Genomic DNA, 15,071 nt, shown 5'->3' on the forward strand with positions numbered 1-15,071 from the left:
TAACAACCATTTTGCTTCATGTTTCATAAGAAATATCAGATCTTAAACTTTTGTTTTTAATAAAAATATACATTTAAGGAATTAGATGTACTACAATTTTATATATTATTATTAATTCTATGATAATTATATACGCTGAATTTTAATTAATGTCATACATTTTCCTGCAACTACTATCAGATACCCATATCTTTCTATCCACAGAAATCAATGTTTTTCATCTTTTAGGCCAAAGGCATCCAGTTTGTGTTATGAAATAAATCAGAAATTATGATATATGATAGGCATATAGAAATGATGAAAGAATACTTATGTATCATATATATGTACATATATAATGTTGTAGAAACAGCCTGTGTTACAGGTCATAACCTGCAAAAGCATACATACACTGCTGATTTTATCTGTCTTTAGTATCATCCATTTAAAAGATCATGAAATGGCTGTGTACAAAATTGTTCACATTTTGTTAGTTTTAAGTACTAATGGTCAAATAAATATGTTTGAGATAAATCTTTTCCAAAAATTATTTACATCTATGTCTTCTAATATAGCAAAGTAAATTTCCAGTGCTTTGATGATTAAATTAATGGTACACATCAATATCATAACTGCATATAATTTTCCTTATTTGTCCAAAAACAAAAAAACCCTCTTATCTACTTTGTGTCTACAATACATCTAATAGTAAAACTATCTTTATATCACAATGTCTCTAAAGAGATAAGAAATTCTTCACCCAACAAACATCAAGGAATTATATAAGATTTATTGACTTATTATTAAAAACACAAGAATTAAATGTTATTAAAAATCAATTATCAGATATTTGAGAAACGTGGATTTTTTTACTTTTATAATTTTCTAAAAATGCCAGCTTATTTACCTCTTTATGATTAAAAATTCCATATCATTATTGCAATTGTGTCATTATTGTTAGTAACTATGGGGGGATCAGATAATACTGGTTGTTTTAAAACATAGTGATCATGAAATCAAAAGCAATAATCATGCATAGTTGCTCTTGGAAGTTTCAAGAGAATTAGACTCAGAGAAATTCAAATACACACACATAGACACACACATACACATACAAAACCCAAAACAAATACAACCAAAAAAACAGAGTTAAGAAGAAAACTTTTTTAGCTGTTGCCCCAATACTATACAGCATAATGTGTTAGATGTCCATAGATCTCCCAATATTGCATATGTATGTAAAACAAATTTCTACTAATTTTTTTAGATAATGTTCAATCATACATGGTAATTATTCAAATTTTGATAAATATGGATTTATAAAAAGCAATTTTTAGAATTCCTCACTGCCTACATAGCATATCTTGAGTAAGATTATATTTGGTACCATTCTTTGAAAGATATAACTCTTGGTGAATTCATATGCATATTCTTTTGTTTAAATAATAAAAATTATCTGAGAAATAGCTTATTGCTACAAATTCCAAAACAAAGTCATTGATTATTTGTTCTAAACATAGATAAAAATAAAGTGTATTCACAATGATACTCTTATAAATGGGGGATATGATTCATGGACATATTCTCTAATATTATTTACTTTCAGCTATATCAAAGCAGTGGTAGAAAAATCCCATCATAAAATGAAATCAAAAACCCGAAATCTTCTGTAATAGTCAGCACATTATATTTAAAATCTAGAGAGGATGACAATGTCCCATATTAACAGTGACTCTACAGATGTAATCATACCTCCGAATGGCATTCTTCATTCTCTTGAATGTGGAAACCAGTAGAGCTGGGGCATTTCTGATGTGTGACAGGAATATTGTCATTTTTGATGTGTGAGTTACACTGAAAGAGATTACCAAATAATTGTGACAAACTACTCTGCATGTCCAGTGTCTGCTGAGAGACAAAGCTGTTTTCTGTGAGCCTATAAATGAAGTTAACTCTTAACTAAGCAGGATCCAGACTCAGATAGCATGCATAGATAGATGGCAAAGCAGTAATGTGGGTATAATATTAGTCCACTTTTCCCAAAGAAGGTGTTATTTAAACAATAACCAGTAATACACTTATAAACTGATTAGTTTATCGAGCTATGATATTAAATTATATGTAAGCTTTTTACTATTTAACCATATGTAAGATGACTGCTTTCTACAGTCTTCACAGGAGCTGTTCATAGAAATAGAAGATAGCATTCATTTCCTGTCCTTTTCTTTGTTCTTTTAAGTTTCTTAAATAGTCAGAGCAAGGCTACCTGTTAATATTGCTATTTGGCCAACGTTAAGCCTAGTATTAAAATTTCTATAGTCGGTAATTTAATAAATGACATAATGTACCACTGGCAAAAAGACTTCATTCACTCTCAGGTAAAAGAAAAAAATTGCTCTCTTTAAAAATATTTGTATATAATCCTGATTGAATTTTGCAGATAACACTTATCTAAGTTGACTTTCTTGTAAAGATATATTTATATGATATTAAGAAGGATTTCAAACACAATTAGTCATATGACATATGATAAGCCCTTTGGTATAAAAAAAAACTTATTTCATGGTTGTTATATAATATATATATATATGAAATATATATGAAACATATTATATATATATATATATAATTTCATTTCTGCATTTTTCAGACCATATTTGAGAGTTCTATATGGGTAACAGAAACAAATACTGACTGTTCTTTTAACTTCTGTTGAGAACCCAGCTAACTAAATCTTAAGTAGACTGCTTAATATGCCATCTTGTCCAAATCTGTTCACTGAATGCTCTTAAAATGACCTGAACAACTTCATCCCTAACTCTGAAGATATTTCTTTACAAGAGCTTCTTTTGTTTTGTAAAGCAATAGAAATAAAATATATCTTTAAGCATGTTTTGATACACTGTAATCATTAGGCATTTTAATCAGATTCTATACCTAGCCTTCTTGCGTATATTCATGTTGATTAATCTGCTTTAAACATCTCATGCATTATGCAGTTTTTACCCACAGAACCATTTCATAAGTCTCTGTGGCTCACCAGTTGTTCTTGTTGGCAATGTATTAGATAATTCTTAAAATTTCTAAAAAATATTTTTACTGACTTCTCTGGGGAGTACATGTAAGAAAACAAAATAAACCACACAGCTTCTTATGCCCTAAAATTAGAAGTCACATACTTTCTCCTTTGTTTTTGTCTGTTTTCACAGAAATAATCTTTTTCTTTTTTTCCCAAAAAAATTTATTGAAAATTCTCTGCATTTACGTTTCAGATGTTATCTCCTTTCACACAATCCCATTCCCCCTCATTCTCCCATTGCCTCCATGAAGGTGCTCCCTCTCTCAACAACGCTCTTCTAACCCCAGCACCTTGGCATTCTCCTACACTGGGAAAACGAGCCTTCACTGGACCAAAGGCCTCTCCTTTCATTGATGTCAGAAAATGCTATCCTCTGCTACATATGTACAGCATGGGTCTTTCTGTGCAAACTCACTGATTGGTGGTTGAGTCCCTGGGAGCTGTGGTGAGTTTGGTTAGTTGATAATTTTGGTCTTCCTATGGGGTAGCAGACTCCCTCAGCTTCTCCAGTACCTCTCTAGCTAATTAATTGGGGTCCCTGTGTTCAGTCCAATGGTTAGCTACATACATCCTTCTCTGTAACAGTGTGGCTCTGGCAGAGCTTCTAAGGAGGTATCCATACACGGCTCTTGCAAGCACCAATGACCTAATTAATTTATACCAATTAATTCAGAGCTCACATTGCAGACAGAGATTGGAGTTCCTGAGTTAACGACTTTTAGAAGGCAATGGTGAAGTATGGCATTCACCCACATTGCTCTACTTGTCTGTTCATTTATTTAGCATATATGCATGCTATCTCAAGATTTAGAGAGTATATAAATATATGTCATATGACTCTAGCTTGTTCAAAGTGATGTAATACTAACCAGCACAAGACTCAAACCCAACCTTTGGGTTGACCCTATAGACAGAGCCTTGAGCGATGTGCAGATTACAGTGACATTATCTTGCATTCAAGGTATAACAAACTAGAGTAAGTGTTTTGAAGAGATGTATTTTGTCAACTGATGAGAAGTTATAGCAAATTACGTATAAAAATATGGATATTAATTTGAGGATAAATAGAAGTACATTGAATTCAACAGTAGAATCAGTCATGACAAGTTTCAGAACTGAACTTAGCATAACTTATGATTTTCCAGGATAGACTTCTTACTAAGAATTTAATGGGATATTGGGGATGAACTTCTGCACCCCACCACATACCATGAAAAATAAAAACCACAGACAACATGAGTGCAGTTGCAATTGACTAATTATATTCTGATAAATTCTCTCACCCCATAAGTTTTTTGGTGTCTCATTATGGAAGATCCTCCTTTTGTAAAAGAGTGAAAACATAAGAGGAAATTTTCAACCCAGTTACTTCCTCACTGTTTTCAATTTGTCATTTTCAGGGTGTAAAATTCCTTCCACAATTAAATATAAGAATGAGGCATCATGTCTCACTGTCAACTTTAAATTTATTTCCAGATAAGATCCCTCTGTTAGGTTAAACTTTTCAAGGTTGTAAAATATCCCAATTGTTTTTCACTGTAATACCTTATTTATTGTGCTGCTGAAGTCAAATGACTACATAAAAGTCATATTGGCTCACTTCCCTCTTTTGTACTGTCTTTGTGTTTTCAAAACTGCTCAAATCTTTGTGGAGCACGACCTTAGGGAAAGCAAAGTTCAGAATTTGAAATCTAACACTTAAGAGTTGCATTACAATATGAAATGTTAGTGCATTGTTCTTGGTTGCAATTGCCTAAATGTGAGACTTATTTTTCTATGGGAGTACCCATACTATGTATACTAGAAATATAATAAAACATTGTGTTTTTTTAAATAAAATAAAATAAAGAATAAGGCATGAGACCAATGGAAAAAATCATAAACAATATTTCGAGATAAAATATGACAAATAGCCAAATATAAGAAAAAAAATTTAGGGGTGGAAATAATTTAATCAATATGTGTTTTGCATACTGCTCCCTCAAAAATTACAGCTGAAAGCAGAAATATATTTTAAATCTTTAGAGTTTTATTCTACCAAAATATTCTATTTATCAAATTCAATATGGATTGCTATATTAAAATTGATATTAATGTTTTAAATAAATATTGTTCTTATAAAATACATATGGAAATAAAATGTAAACATTATGAACTCAATAAAAAATTTATTCAATGTAAGTCACTGTAACTATATTTGTTATATTCTTTAAAGCCTTCAATGTTTTTTCAATAATTTTGATTGATAAATTTAAATATGAATATTAAACTTTCTTTCTCCAAACATCCATTGTATTTCTAGAGAAAATGGCTATTCACTGCCTATAGAAAAACCTACTCAGACTTGCTACCCAAGCAGGTACTTTAGCTCTTTCAATTTGGATACAAATCCTAAGAAAGCACTCCATAGTCATGATATCAAGAGAAAAAAAATCAATAGTTGAAAAGCAACAAAAGGTTTATGAAAAGTCACAAAACCATAAATAAAAAACAGCTACTTGCTTTGCTAAATGGGAGTTTGTTATTTGCACACTTCGCTCGAATGGAACAGGTATGTGCCCTCGAAACTGTGTCCCTCCTCCTTCCTTCTTACAAAATCAAGATTCTTTGATGAAAATCAATGGCACCCTTAGAAATCCCTTACAATGACTATAGAGCAATGAGCTTTAGATTTTGTACCATATTTTTTCCTCAAATAACATGTTTATTTGTTAAAACCTCTCAGTGAATATGTCATTCCTACCCATTGTAATAACGGAAAGATCCTGTCATAGAAAAATATAATATACTCTTGAAAGTTTCTAGAAGTTAATAAATTTATTATTTTTATTTTAATTTACTTTTTTTTATTTACAAGAAAAAAGTGGGAAAGAGCATCGAACACAAGGGCAGAGAAAAATTTTCTGAACAGAGCACCAATGGCTTATGTATAAGGTCAATAACAGACAAATAGGACCTCACAAAATTGCAAAGTTTCTGTAAGGCAAAGGACACTGTCAATAGGACTAAACAGCAACCAACAGATTGGGAAAAGATCTTTATCAATATATAATATATACAAAGAAATCAAAAAGCCAGACTCTAGAGAACCAAATAATAAAGGCTCCTTTTGCCAGCTTAGAGGTGGAGAGGGTGGTTGGGAGAAGCATCTTCATGCAGGCAGTGGAAGGGGAAGGGAGTATGGAATTGGTGGAAAAAGGATAACATCTGAAATGTAAATATAGAGAACATCCAATAAAAAAGGGGGGAAAAATGGGGTGCAGAGCTAAACAAAGAATTCTCAACTGAAAACTATCTCATGGCTAGCACCTAAAGAGATGTTCAACATTCTCAGTCATCAGGGAAATACAAATCAAACAACCCTGAGATTCCACCATGTACCAGTCAGAATGGCTAAGGCCAAAAGCTCAGGTGACAGCAGATACTAGTGAGGATATGGAGAAACTGGAACACTCCTCATTGCTGATGAGATTGTAAGCTGGTATAACCATTGTGGAAATAATTCTGGAGGTTCCTCGGACAACTGGACATAGTATTACTTGAGGACCCAGCTGTACCAATCCTGGACATATACCCAAAAGATACTCCAACATATAACGAGGACACATGTTCCACCATATTCATAGCACCCTTATATAATAGTCAGAAGATGGAAAGAATCAAGATGTCTATCAATAGAGGAATGGATAAAGAAATTGTGGTACATTTACACAGTGGAGTACTACTCATCTATTAAAAACAATTACTTAATGAAATTCTTAGGCAAATGGAAGAAACTAGAATATATTATCCTGAGTGAGATAACCTAGTCACAAGAAAACCACACATGGCTTGCACTCAATGATAAGTGGACATTAGCCCAAATGCTGAGAATACCCAAAATACAATTCACAGACCATATGAAGCTCATGATTAAGGAAGACCAACATGTAGATTCTTCAGTCCTTAGTAGAAAGGAGAACAAGATACTCATGGAAAGAGATAGAGGGACAAAGTGTGGAGAAGACACCAAAGGAAAGGCCATCCAGAGGTTGCTCCACGTAAGGGTCCATCTCATATGTAGCTACAAAACCCAGACAATATTGTGATTGCCAAGAAGTGCTTGCTGATAGGAACCTCATATAGCTCTCTTTTAAAAGGATCTACCAGAGCAAGATAAATACAGAGGAGCATGCTTGCAACCAACCATTGGACTGAGCACAGGGATCCCAATGGAGGAGTTAGAGAAAGGACTGAAAGAGAAACTGAAGTAGTCTGCAACCCCACAACAATATCAAACTCCAGAGCTCTCAAGGACTAAACCACCAACCAAAGAATCCACATGGAGAGACCCATGGCTCCAATTACATATGTAGCAGAGAATGGTAGTGTCTGGCATCAATAGGAGGAGAAGCCTTTGGTCCTGTGAATGCTTGTTTCCTCAGTATAGAAGAATGCCAAGGTTGTAAGATGGGAATTGGTGGGTGGGAGGGTGAGTATCCTCACAGAAGCAAGGGTAGGGCATTTAGGAAAGGGGGCAACCAGGAAAAAAGGATATTTGAAATGTAAAAAACACAAAATATCCAACAAAAATGCAAAAATCCTAATGAATAAATAATTATGTTATAAAGATAAAAAAGTTTATGTTCACATACACATACACCCCAAACAACATTAAAAATTATCTTTGGTGAAGCTATTTTCTCTTTATCTATACATAGTAAAAAACTTTTGTACCAGTCTTATCACCTCAATTTCAGTAAACTCTAATTCAACCACCAAAATAGTTACATTAGGAATTCAGGTGACAACTCTCTGTCCTTAGAAAATGAAGTAAATAGAGGAGTGTCATTTGTCCCTGATGACACCACTCCTACCTTCACTCCTCCACTGCCCACTTGATAACCTTCTATTCCTAATAGTTTCACATTGGAAAACAGGAGAAGAAACGAGGTTCTAGTACTTTTCTCAGTGCCCTATTCATAGTAACAAAGGTAAGGCATCAACCAAAATATATCCTCAAGAGTAATGTCATGTGGATAATTCTTTCTGATTTAGCTTGGAGGTTGACATTCTTTGGATGGGTTTGGAATACATTTTAAATAAAACGGCAGTAGTTAGTGTTTTAAATATTTGTTTATTGTTTTATTTAAAATTCACCTTTTCCATTCCTCCCAAACCTCCTCTTACACTCTTTTAAGTCCATAGCCTATTTTATTTACTAATTGTTCACACACACACACACACACACACACACACACACACACACACACAAGCCTATCAATAAGTTCATAAAGACGAGCTGCTATGTCTGTATAATATTATTTCTGTGTATCTAGGTAAGTCTATTGTTCCTACTCCCTGGATTCTTTTGTTGCTGGTAGTTTTTGTTGAACTGAGGCCTTTTTCCGTGTGTACATGCCCATTGGTATCATCCATGTTCAGGTCATGTTTGGGCAGTCATGAGAAGTCTCTGAAATTATTAGAAGAAATGCATTTAACAGGGAAATCTCCGTGATCTTTGGCTCTTGAAATACGTTTCTGTTCCGTCTTCCAATATGTTCCTGGAGCTTTAGAGTTTAGAGTCTGTAGATGTATTCCTTGGGATTGAGCTCCACAACTCTGAATTTTATCTAGATCTCTCTCTCTCTCTCTCTCTCCCTCCTGTGTGTGTGTGTGTGTGTGTGTGTGTGTGTGTGTGTGTGTGTGTGTGTTTTAAAGTGGGCTTTGTTCACTTTAAAGAAAGATTCCTTATCCTTCTCATTTTATGGAAGTATTTTTAAGCCAGTCAGTGACTTTCCTGATGCTGCTCTTTAAAGTTATTCCTTATTCTTTTAAATGTAATCTTCCTCATTTAAATTCAAGAAGATGTAGGGCCAGGGGCTGTCGGACCAGAAGGAGCAGGCCTGGAGCAAGAGTGGAGTCACAGGTTGTCCAAAACCCCAGAAATCCTGTTCTGAGATCAGCAGGATTCCTTCCCACTTCCTGCTGCCTGCATGTTCTAGTGAACTTAGCCCTATGCCCCAAACTTTGCCCAATAGGACGCGGTCACACAGCCCAGTAAAATTTCCTCTCGGCTTATAACGTCATGTCCAGCAGAATCTGTAATTACTCTGTATGCTACTCAGGTATCCCCAGCACCTTGCCCCAGGCCAGTGTTGTACACTCAATAAACGGTCCCTAAGTATCTTCAAAGTTTTAAGAACCTTTGCGTGCCCATCCCTATTAAAGTCAGCTTTCTTATGGAAGCTACCTCCCATGTCATTCACCTGTTCAGCTCACTGCTGTTGGAGAATACTAAACTCCCAGCAGCCCCTGCCTTGCCTCTCAGGATCCACCAGTTGTGTTGTGAGTGATTATCCCCAGAAGTGGGCAGCAAAGCAAAGTTCGAATGGCAAAAAGAAACCAGTTACTCCTCTTGATAGGTGATCTCCAGGACAGTGCCTACAGCATCATTATATTTTTTAAATATAAACATATTCATAGAAGTCGAATGAAATAGTAAGTGATCAGCATCATAAAACATTAACAATAATTTTCAAGGACTAGATTGTTTGGCTTCTAATTTTCTATCACTTGCTGTCGTTGTGTCTCTTTGTCCACACTAAATGAATTCACAGTAAGCTCATTACTGCTAAGACTTAGAACCTAGAGCACACATTGATACAAAAGCGAGACAGAAGGCTTCTGAGCTTGAGATTACTCAAACAGGGAACAGTAAACACAGATGTAAATATAGGCTTTCTCCTCCCATGGACCCTCCAGTAACTTCTGGCAGGAAATAGTTTCATGTGTCATCTATTAACTAAATGAACATATTTTAATTTATTGCCTGAATATATTAACAGAGTAAATCCTGTCCCACTTGAAGGAGTTGCTGCCTTTTCCCCTTTGGCGTTCTTTGCAATATTCCTAAGCTCCATGATTTTGTACGCACATTTCCTCAGAATAAAAATACTGAACGGTGCTTCATATGCCTCAGGAGCCCAACACTCAAGCTCTTTGCTTCCTCTAAGCAAATCCTGTCCGATAGTCCATTGTTTTTTTCTGATTTTCATTCTAAGCATTTTTACTTTAAAGACATTCTTTTCTCCCCCTTTCTGTTGCTTCAAAGGCATCTCTTTCTTTCCATCCTCCGTTGTACCTCATTCCTACTTTGTTCCTATAAACCATTTTTCAACCCAGGTTTGCAGACACTAAGCGGATGCAAGTGGTCTGAAATTTCCCATTAACATTTAGAAGCTGAGTTTCACACGTGTTGTGTTTGAGAAAACAATAAAAACTCAAAAGCGAAATTTGTGTAGTCTTACCACACAGGCCATTAAACAGGCTAATGGGCTCTCTTCAAATACAGTTTTCTTCAATCAAGCAAAATCAATGCATAAGGGACTTATTTCTGATTGGGCACTTTGCTTTCCCAAGTAGGATACCTTTAAAACATCTGTAAAAGATTTTCTTCAATTTACAGTGTTATAACATGGCGGGTGGAGTGGAGTGTTGCAAGAGAGTTATGGCATAGGGAAGACAATACATATGGGAATAACATCTTAATTCAGCTCTTGGGGAAATGTAGAAATGGGAAATTAAAATCTCAAGAAATTTGGGTAGTGGTTTAAAAGGAAAAGCATGATGAAACATGTTCTTTTCTTGGCCAAAATTCTTTTTTTATTGCTATTGCAAATGCAATGGTCTCTATCAGAAGCTGTCTGACATTTCTCATGTAATTCTAACAATTTGAAATAACGCATTGGCACCAAGTGCCACAGGTCAAAATACCTTTTTTTCATGGTGTTATTTCTTGCATGGCATTTCAAAGCAACCTCTTTCCATAAATATTGTGGTTACTATAAATTTTAAGGAAATCTAGCCATTTTTTATTTTCTGAGAATGTAAGTTCTGTTGACTTCCCTATTGAATTTCCAAACTTTTTTAAAAAGAATATTGATATATGCAAAAAGAGGTGTATAGGCCACACACATAGAAACACACAAGTAGCTGTTGCCCTAGACAAGAAATTACTCAGCCCTATAAGAGAATTCTTCGTCCTGTTGTAAGCATAACAGCAAATGAATGGACAAGAAGAAACCTAGGTAATTTTTGTTCTATTGTAAAAATTATTGATAATCCAAATAAGAATTAAGAAATAGCACTATATTACAGATTACTTACCAAAATATACAATGAGTGCCCAGTGCACCCACAATAAACTAGAGGAATAGATAGCAAAATATTGTTGAAGCCATGATTGTTTAGTATTTAGTGCTGGGAGGTGTGTGAATACAATTTTGCTAAATAAGTAACATCCATACATGTTTCCCTATACAGCTGCAAATTCCTTCATTAAAAATACCTACATTCTCTGTAAGTTAACAGAGATAAAATCAGATGTAATTTCAGGTTATTGCTCAGAAGAGTGCAAGACCACCTTCATGAGGACCAGAAATCACAGCTCCTTCCCTGAAGGTTTTGGCATTTTCCTCTAAAAGGTTCATAGACCAGGTGAAACAGTTCTATACTATTCTCTTAAAGCACTTGCTATGAATGTCCATGGAAATAGAATTTCCTCAGGAAAAAAGTATTTATATTCAAACACAATACATTTTACTGTTTATAGATTTTCTAGTTTTACAACTTGTAGTATATTTCCTCCTCTCCAACCTTGCATTATTCCCATTTTTTGCAGAACACTCTGCATGGTTTTGAATGACAAAAAGATTACATGTTATATTGCTTTAACAGAGCTCTGTTAATGTCATTTGCTTTTCATATTGCTATTTAATTATGCTTTTGAAATAAATGACAGTAAACAATGCAAAACATCCTTTGCACTTAGAAAGCATAAGTTCTTCCTACACATATTCTGAAGTATGGAAGACCATACATTTTCAGCACCAAGATCAATCTGTGTTGTATTTAACACAATTGTTTCCGGATGACTTTAACCCATTCTTATTTATTGGTTAAAAGAAATTGAGAGTTGTCCACATATTCATCATTGAACTGTCTTTATGCCTTGAACACATCTAAAACTAGAATTTCCTTAACACAGGAAGCATAGATAGATTTAAAGGCTTCTAAATATTTCTAACATTACAGAAGGGTCTTATATGAAAGGTGTTCACTTAGGATTTAACAGTACAAGTCTTCAGTTATGTGTCTAAATTGACAAGAAAAAACAGGGAAACAAAACTAATTAGTGTTCTTTGCTTATTTTCAGTAGCCCTTTTAATTTTCAATGTACTTAATTAATCCACACAAATGAAAACATTGTTCATGTTTTTATAGATAAAAGTGCCTAAACAATTCTGAAATGGTGTCCAATATATACAGCTAAAATTTGACATATTAGAACATATCACTATTCTGTAAATTTATATGGAATGCATTATATTGCTTATATGAGACCAAAAGAAAATGAAGTATGTCATGACAGGATTTCCTTTTAGTAAATAGTCTTCTGTAGAGAGAAAACAAATGAAATAATAGAAGTAAAAGTATACACAAACACACACACACACAACACCCTTGAACAAATTTCTTGAAATGTTGAATAGAAGTGATTATGTATACTTTTATTATGGTGATTTTTAGTATAAACCATCTGCTTAAATAATATTAGGTTAAGTATATTTTATGAAATATTTTATTTATTATATTAAAGAGGTACATTATGGAAATTTAAAAATTGTGAAACATAAATATGCTGGAAAACTTTGCTATACCTTTAGTACATGTAATATGAATTGGAAAGTCTAAGATTAAATATTTTTGAGAAAGTATCCTCATAGGTTTGTAAGTGTTCTGAATTGTCTGTGTTAAAGACAGAAAATTTGAAACCTGAATTGCATATATCATGGTATTACAAAAAATATTCCCAAAGTAAGTGTTTCAAAATAATATTAGCTTTATCTGTCTGCAAGGCAGGCATCAAAACCACAGTCTGCAAGCCAACCATCAGCCAAAGAAATCAAATAATAATTTCAGATGTTCAATTCCAGAGTGCTTTACAGTGATTTGAACATTCAACGATCTGTCAGTTATCTGAATATTGTCTTTCAAGGCTCCTGTGTTGTTTTTTGCAAGGCTACTTTTTGTCGTCTACAGTTTTTGAAAGTGAGCCTGAGGCATAAAACTAAGCTGGAAATTATATATGCCAGCAGGAGCCAAGGAGGGTGGGCTTTATATTGTTCTTGCACACTAAAATCACTCCACTGTGAACATGTGATTTCTAAATATCTTTTCTAGGATTAATTGTTTATTTTCTGATTTTAACTGTATTAATCTAAAAAATGTACTAATCAAAGTTGTGAAATAATTCAATTTGAATAAAAATATATAGCTTTTTCTATAATGCTTTAAAGTAAAATTGATGTTTTTTAGTGCTCTGGCATGTGGTTTTAGGAGCTTGCTGGTGCCTGTGCCTCCACACCAGCTCCAATTACACCTTTTATTCACACAAAAAAAGGGGGAAAAACATGCCACAAAGTCTGATGCATATTAACTCTACTTCCTCCTCACAAAAGGAACTGGTACTTGACTGGTACTCGAAATACCTTTTGAAAAGTGTAAAACTAACTAGTCATGAACTAGGTCCATTAGAGTCTTGCTAGACGGGAACTCTTCTGTAATTCTAGTTTGCACAAGGCTGGATTTACAACTAGCTTGAAGGATTCCGCAGACCTAGATTTAAAATTAAAGTTCACCCACATTAACGAATGAAGAAAACACACATGAGTAACGTACTCATTTTCAAGGGCATAAAAATATTTTGTTTCTAATAGAATTAAATGATTCTTGAAAGAATATATTCTTTACCAACAAAGAAATGACAATTAGTGTAGTCACTGTTAACAGAATTTATCTTTGATCTTTGGAAGAATTTTTTTTTTTGTCTCCCAGCTCCAAACTGGTATTCTTTCAGTAAAATTATTTAACTCTTTGTGGTAGACAGAATAGGTTTGGCCCCCATAAACTCATGCTATTGAATGCTTGACCAATAGGGAGAGAATATATTAAGATGTATAGCCTTGTTAAAATAGTTTTGACCTTGTTGGAGTAAGAATGTCACTGTGTGGGCAAACTTTTCGATCTTAATATGCTCAAGCTCTGCCAGTGTAGACATCAGTTTTCTCCAGCACCATGTCAGCATTCAGGTAGCCATGTTTCCCACCATAATGATAATGAACCGAACTTCTGAAACTCAAAACAGCCCCCATTAAATGCTGTCCTTTAAAAGGATGGACTTGGTCATCTCTCTTCACAGCAATAAAACCCTAAGACACTGTCTACCTTTTAATCTCATGGCCATAGAATTGCAAACATTTGATGACTAAAACATCAATGCTTCCCTAATCTGCTGTGATGAATTGTCTACAATTGCAGGACTGAAAAGCACTATGACAGTAAGAACAATGACTATTTAATTGAGTGTGAAATGTGTATGTGTATTTGCATACGTTTAACTGTATATATACATTTACACATATAGTGGTATTCTTTCAAAGTATCTCATAAACTCTAAAATTTACATAATTTACTCAAATAAATCTAGGTATTCACTGACCTACTATCTTCATTATTCATACAAATATTGTTAAATAACTAAAGAATAGTAACAAAGTAAATAATTTTTATATTTCAAGAGTTAATGCACATTACATGTGACCATTGTAATAAACTTCCTGTGTCTCTCAAATATACTCAGTAGTATGGTTAACTGTAACTTAAGAGATTTAAAAAATAGAATTAAATAATAAAATCTATAATCATTCAATGTAAATATTAACATTGTTACAGTTCTTTTTTCTAACATAAAATTTGTCAGAAGTATATAGAATAATGACTGTTGCACGGTACTGTAATTTTGTCTTACACTACAACTAAAATAAGCATATTTATTTCAATCAAAAAAGATTAATATTTAATATCATCATAGTATTAACAGCAAAAAGTTGCATTTGTATGACAAATATTTCAAAAATCATTGTTTTATATACCAAAAGATTATTGTTTAAACTATCTCTCTTAAAGTGCA

The 15,071-nt window shown here is 33.7% G+C and overlaps 1 protein-coding gene across 4 annotated transcripts in view; it reads right to left on the bottom strand.

Annotated features, from left to right (window-relative positions):
* PCDH9 (protocadherin 9) overlaps positions 1-15,071 on the bottom strand; it is a gene marked incomplete at both ends in the record, with an annotated part of 855,790 nt that overhangs the window by 541,827 nt on the left and 298,892 nt on the right. For 2 of the 4 annotated variants that reach the window (XM_080917359.1, XM_080917357.1), the window contains one exon: positions 1,732-1,833. The exons of the other annotated variants lie outside the window; for them this stretch is intronic. In XM_080917359.1, coding sequence (XP_080773485.1) covers positions 1,732-1,833 — 102 coding nt within the window. The remainder of the gene's footprint in view (positions 1-1,731; positions 1,834-15,071) is intronic. 4 annotated transcript variants of the gene reach the window in all.

Source organism: Micromys minutus (assembly GCF_963924665.1).
Source record: "Micromys minutus genome assembly, chromosome: 5".
NCBI lineage: Eukaryota > Metazoa > Chordata > Mammalia > Rodentia > Muridae > Micromys > Micromys minutus.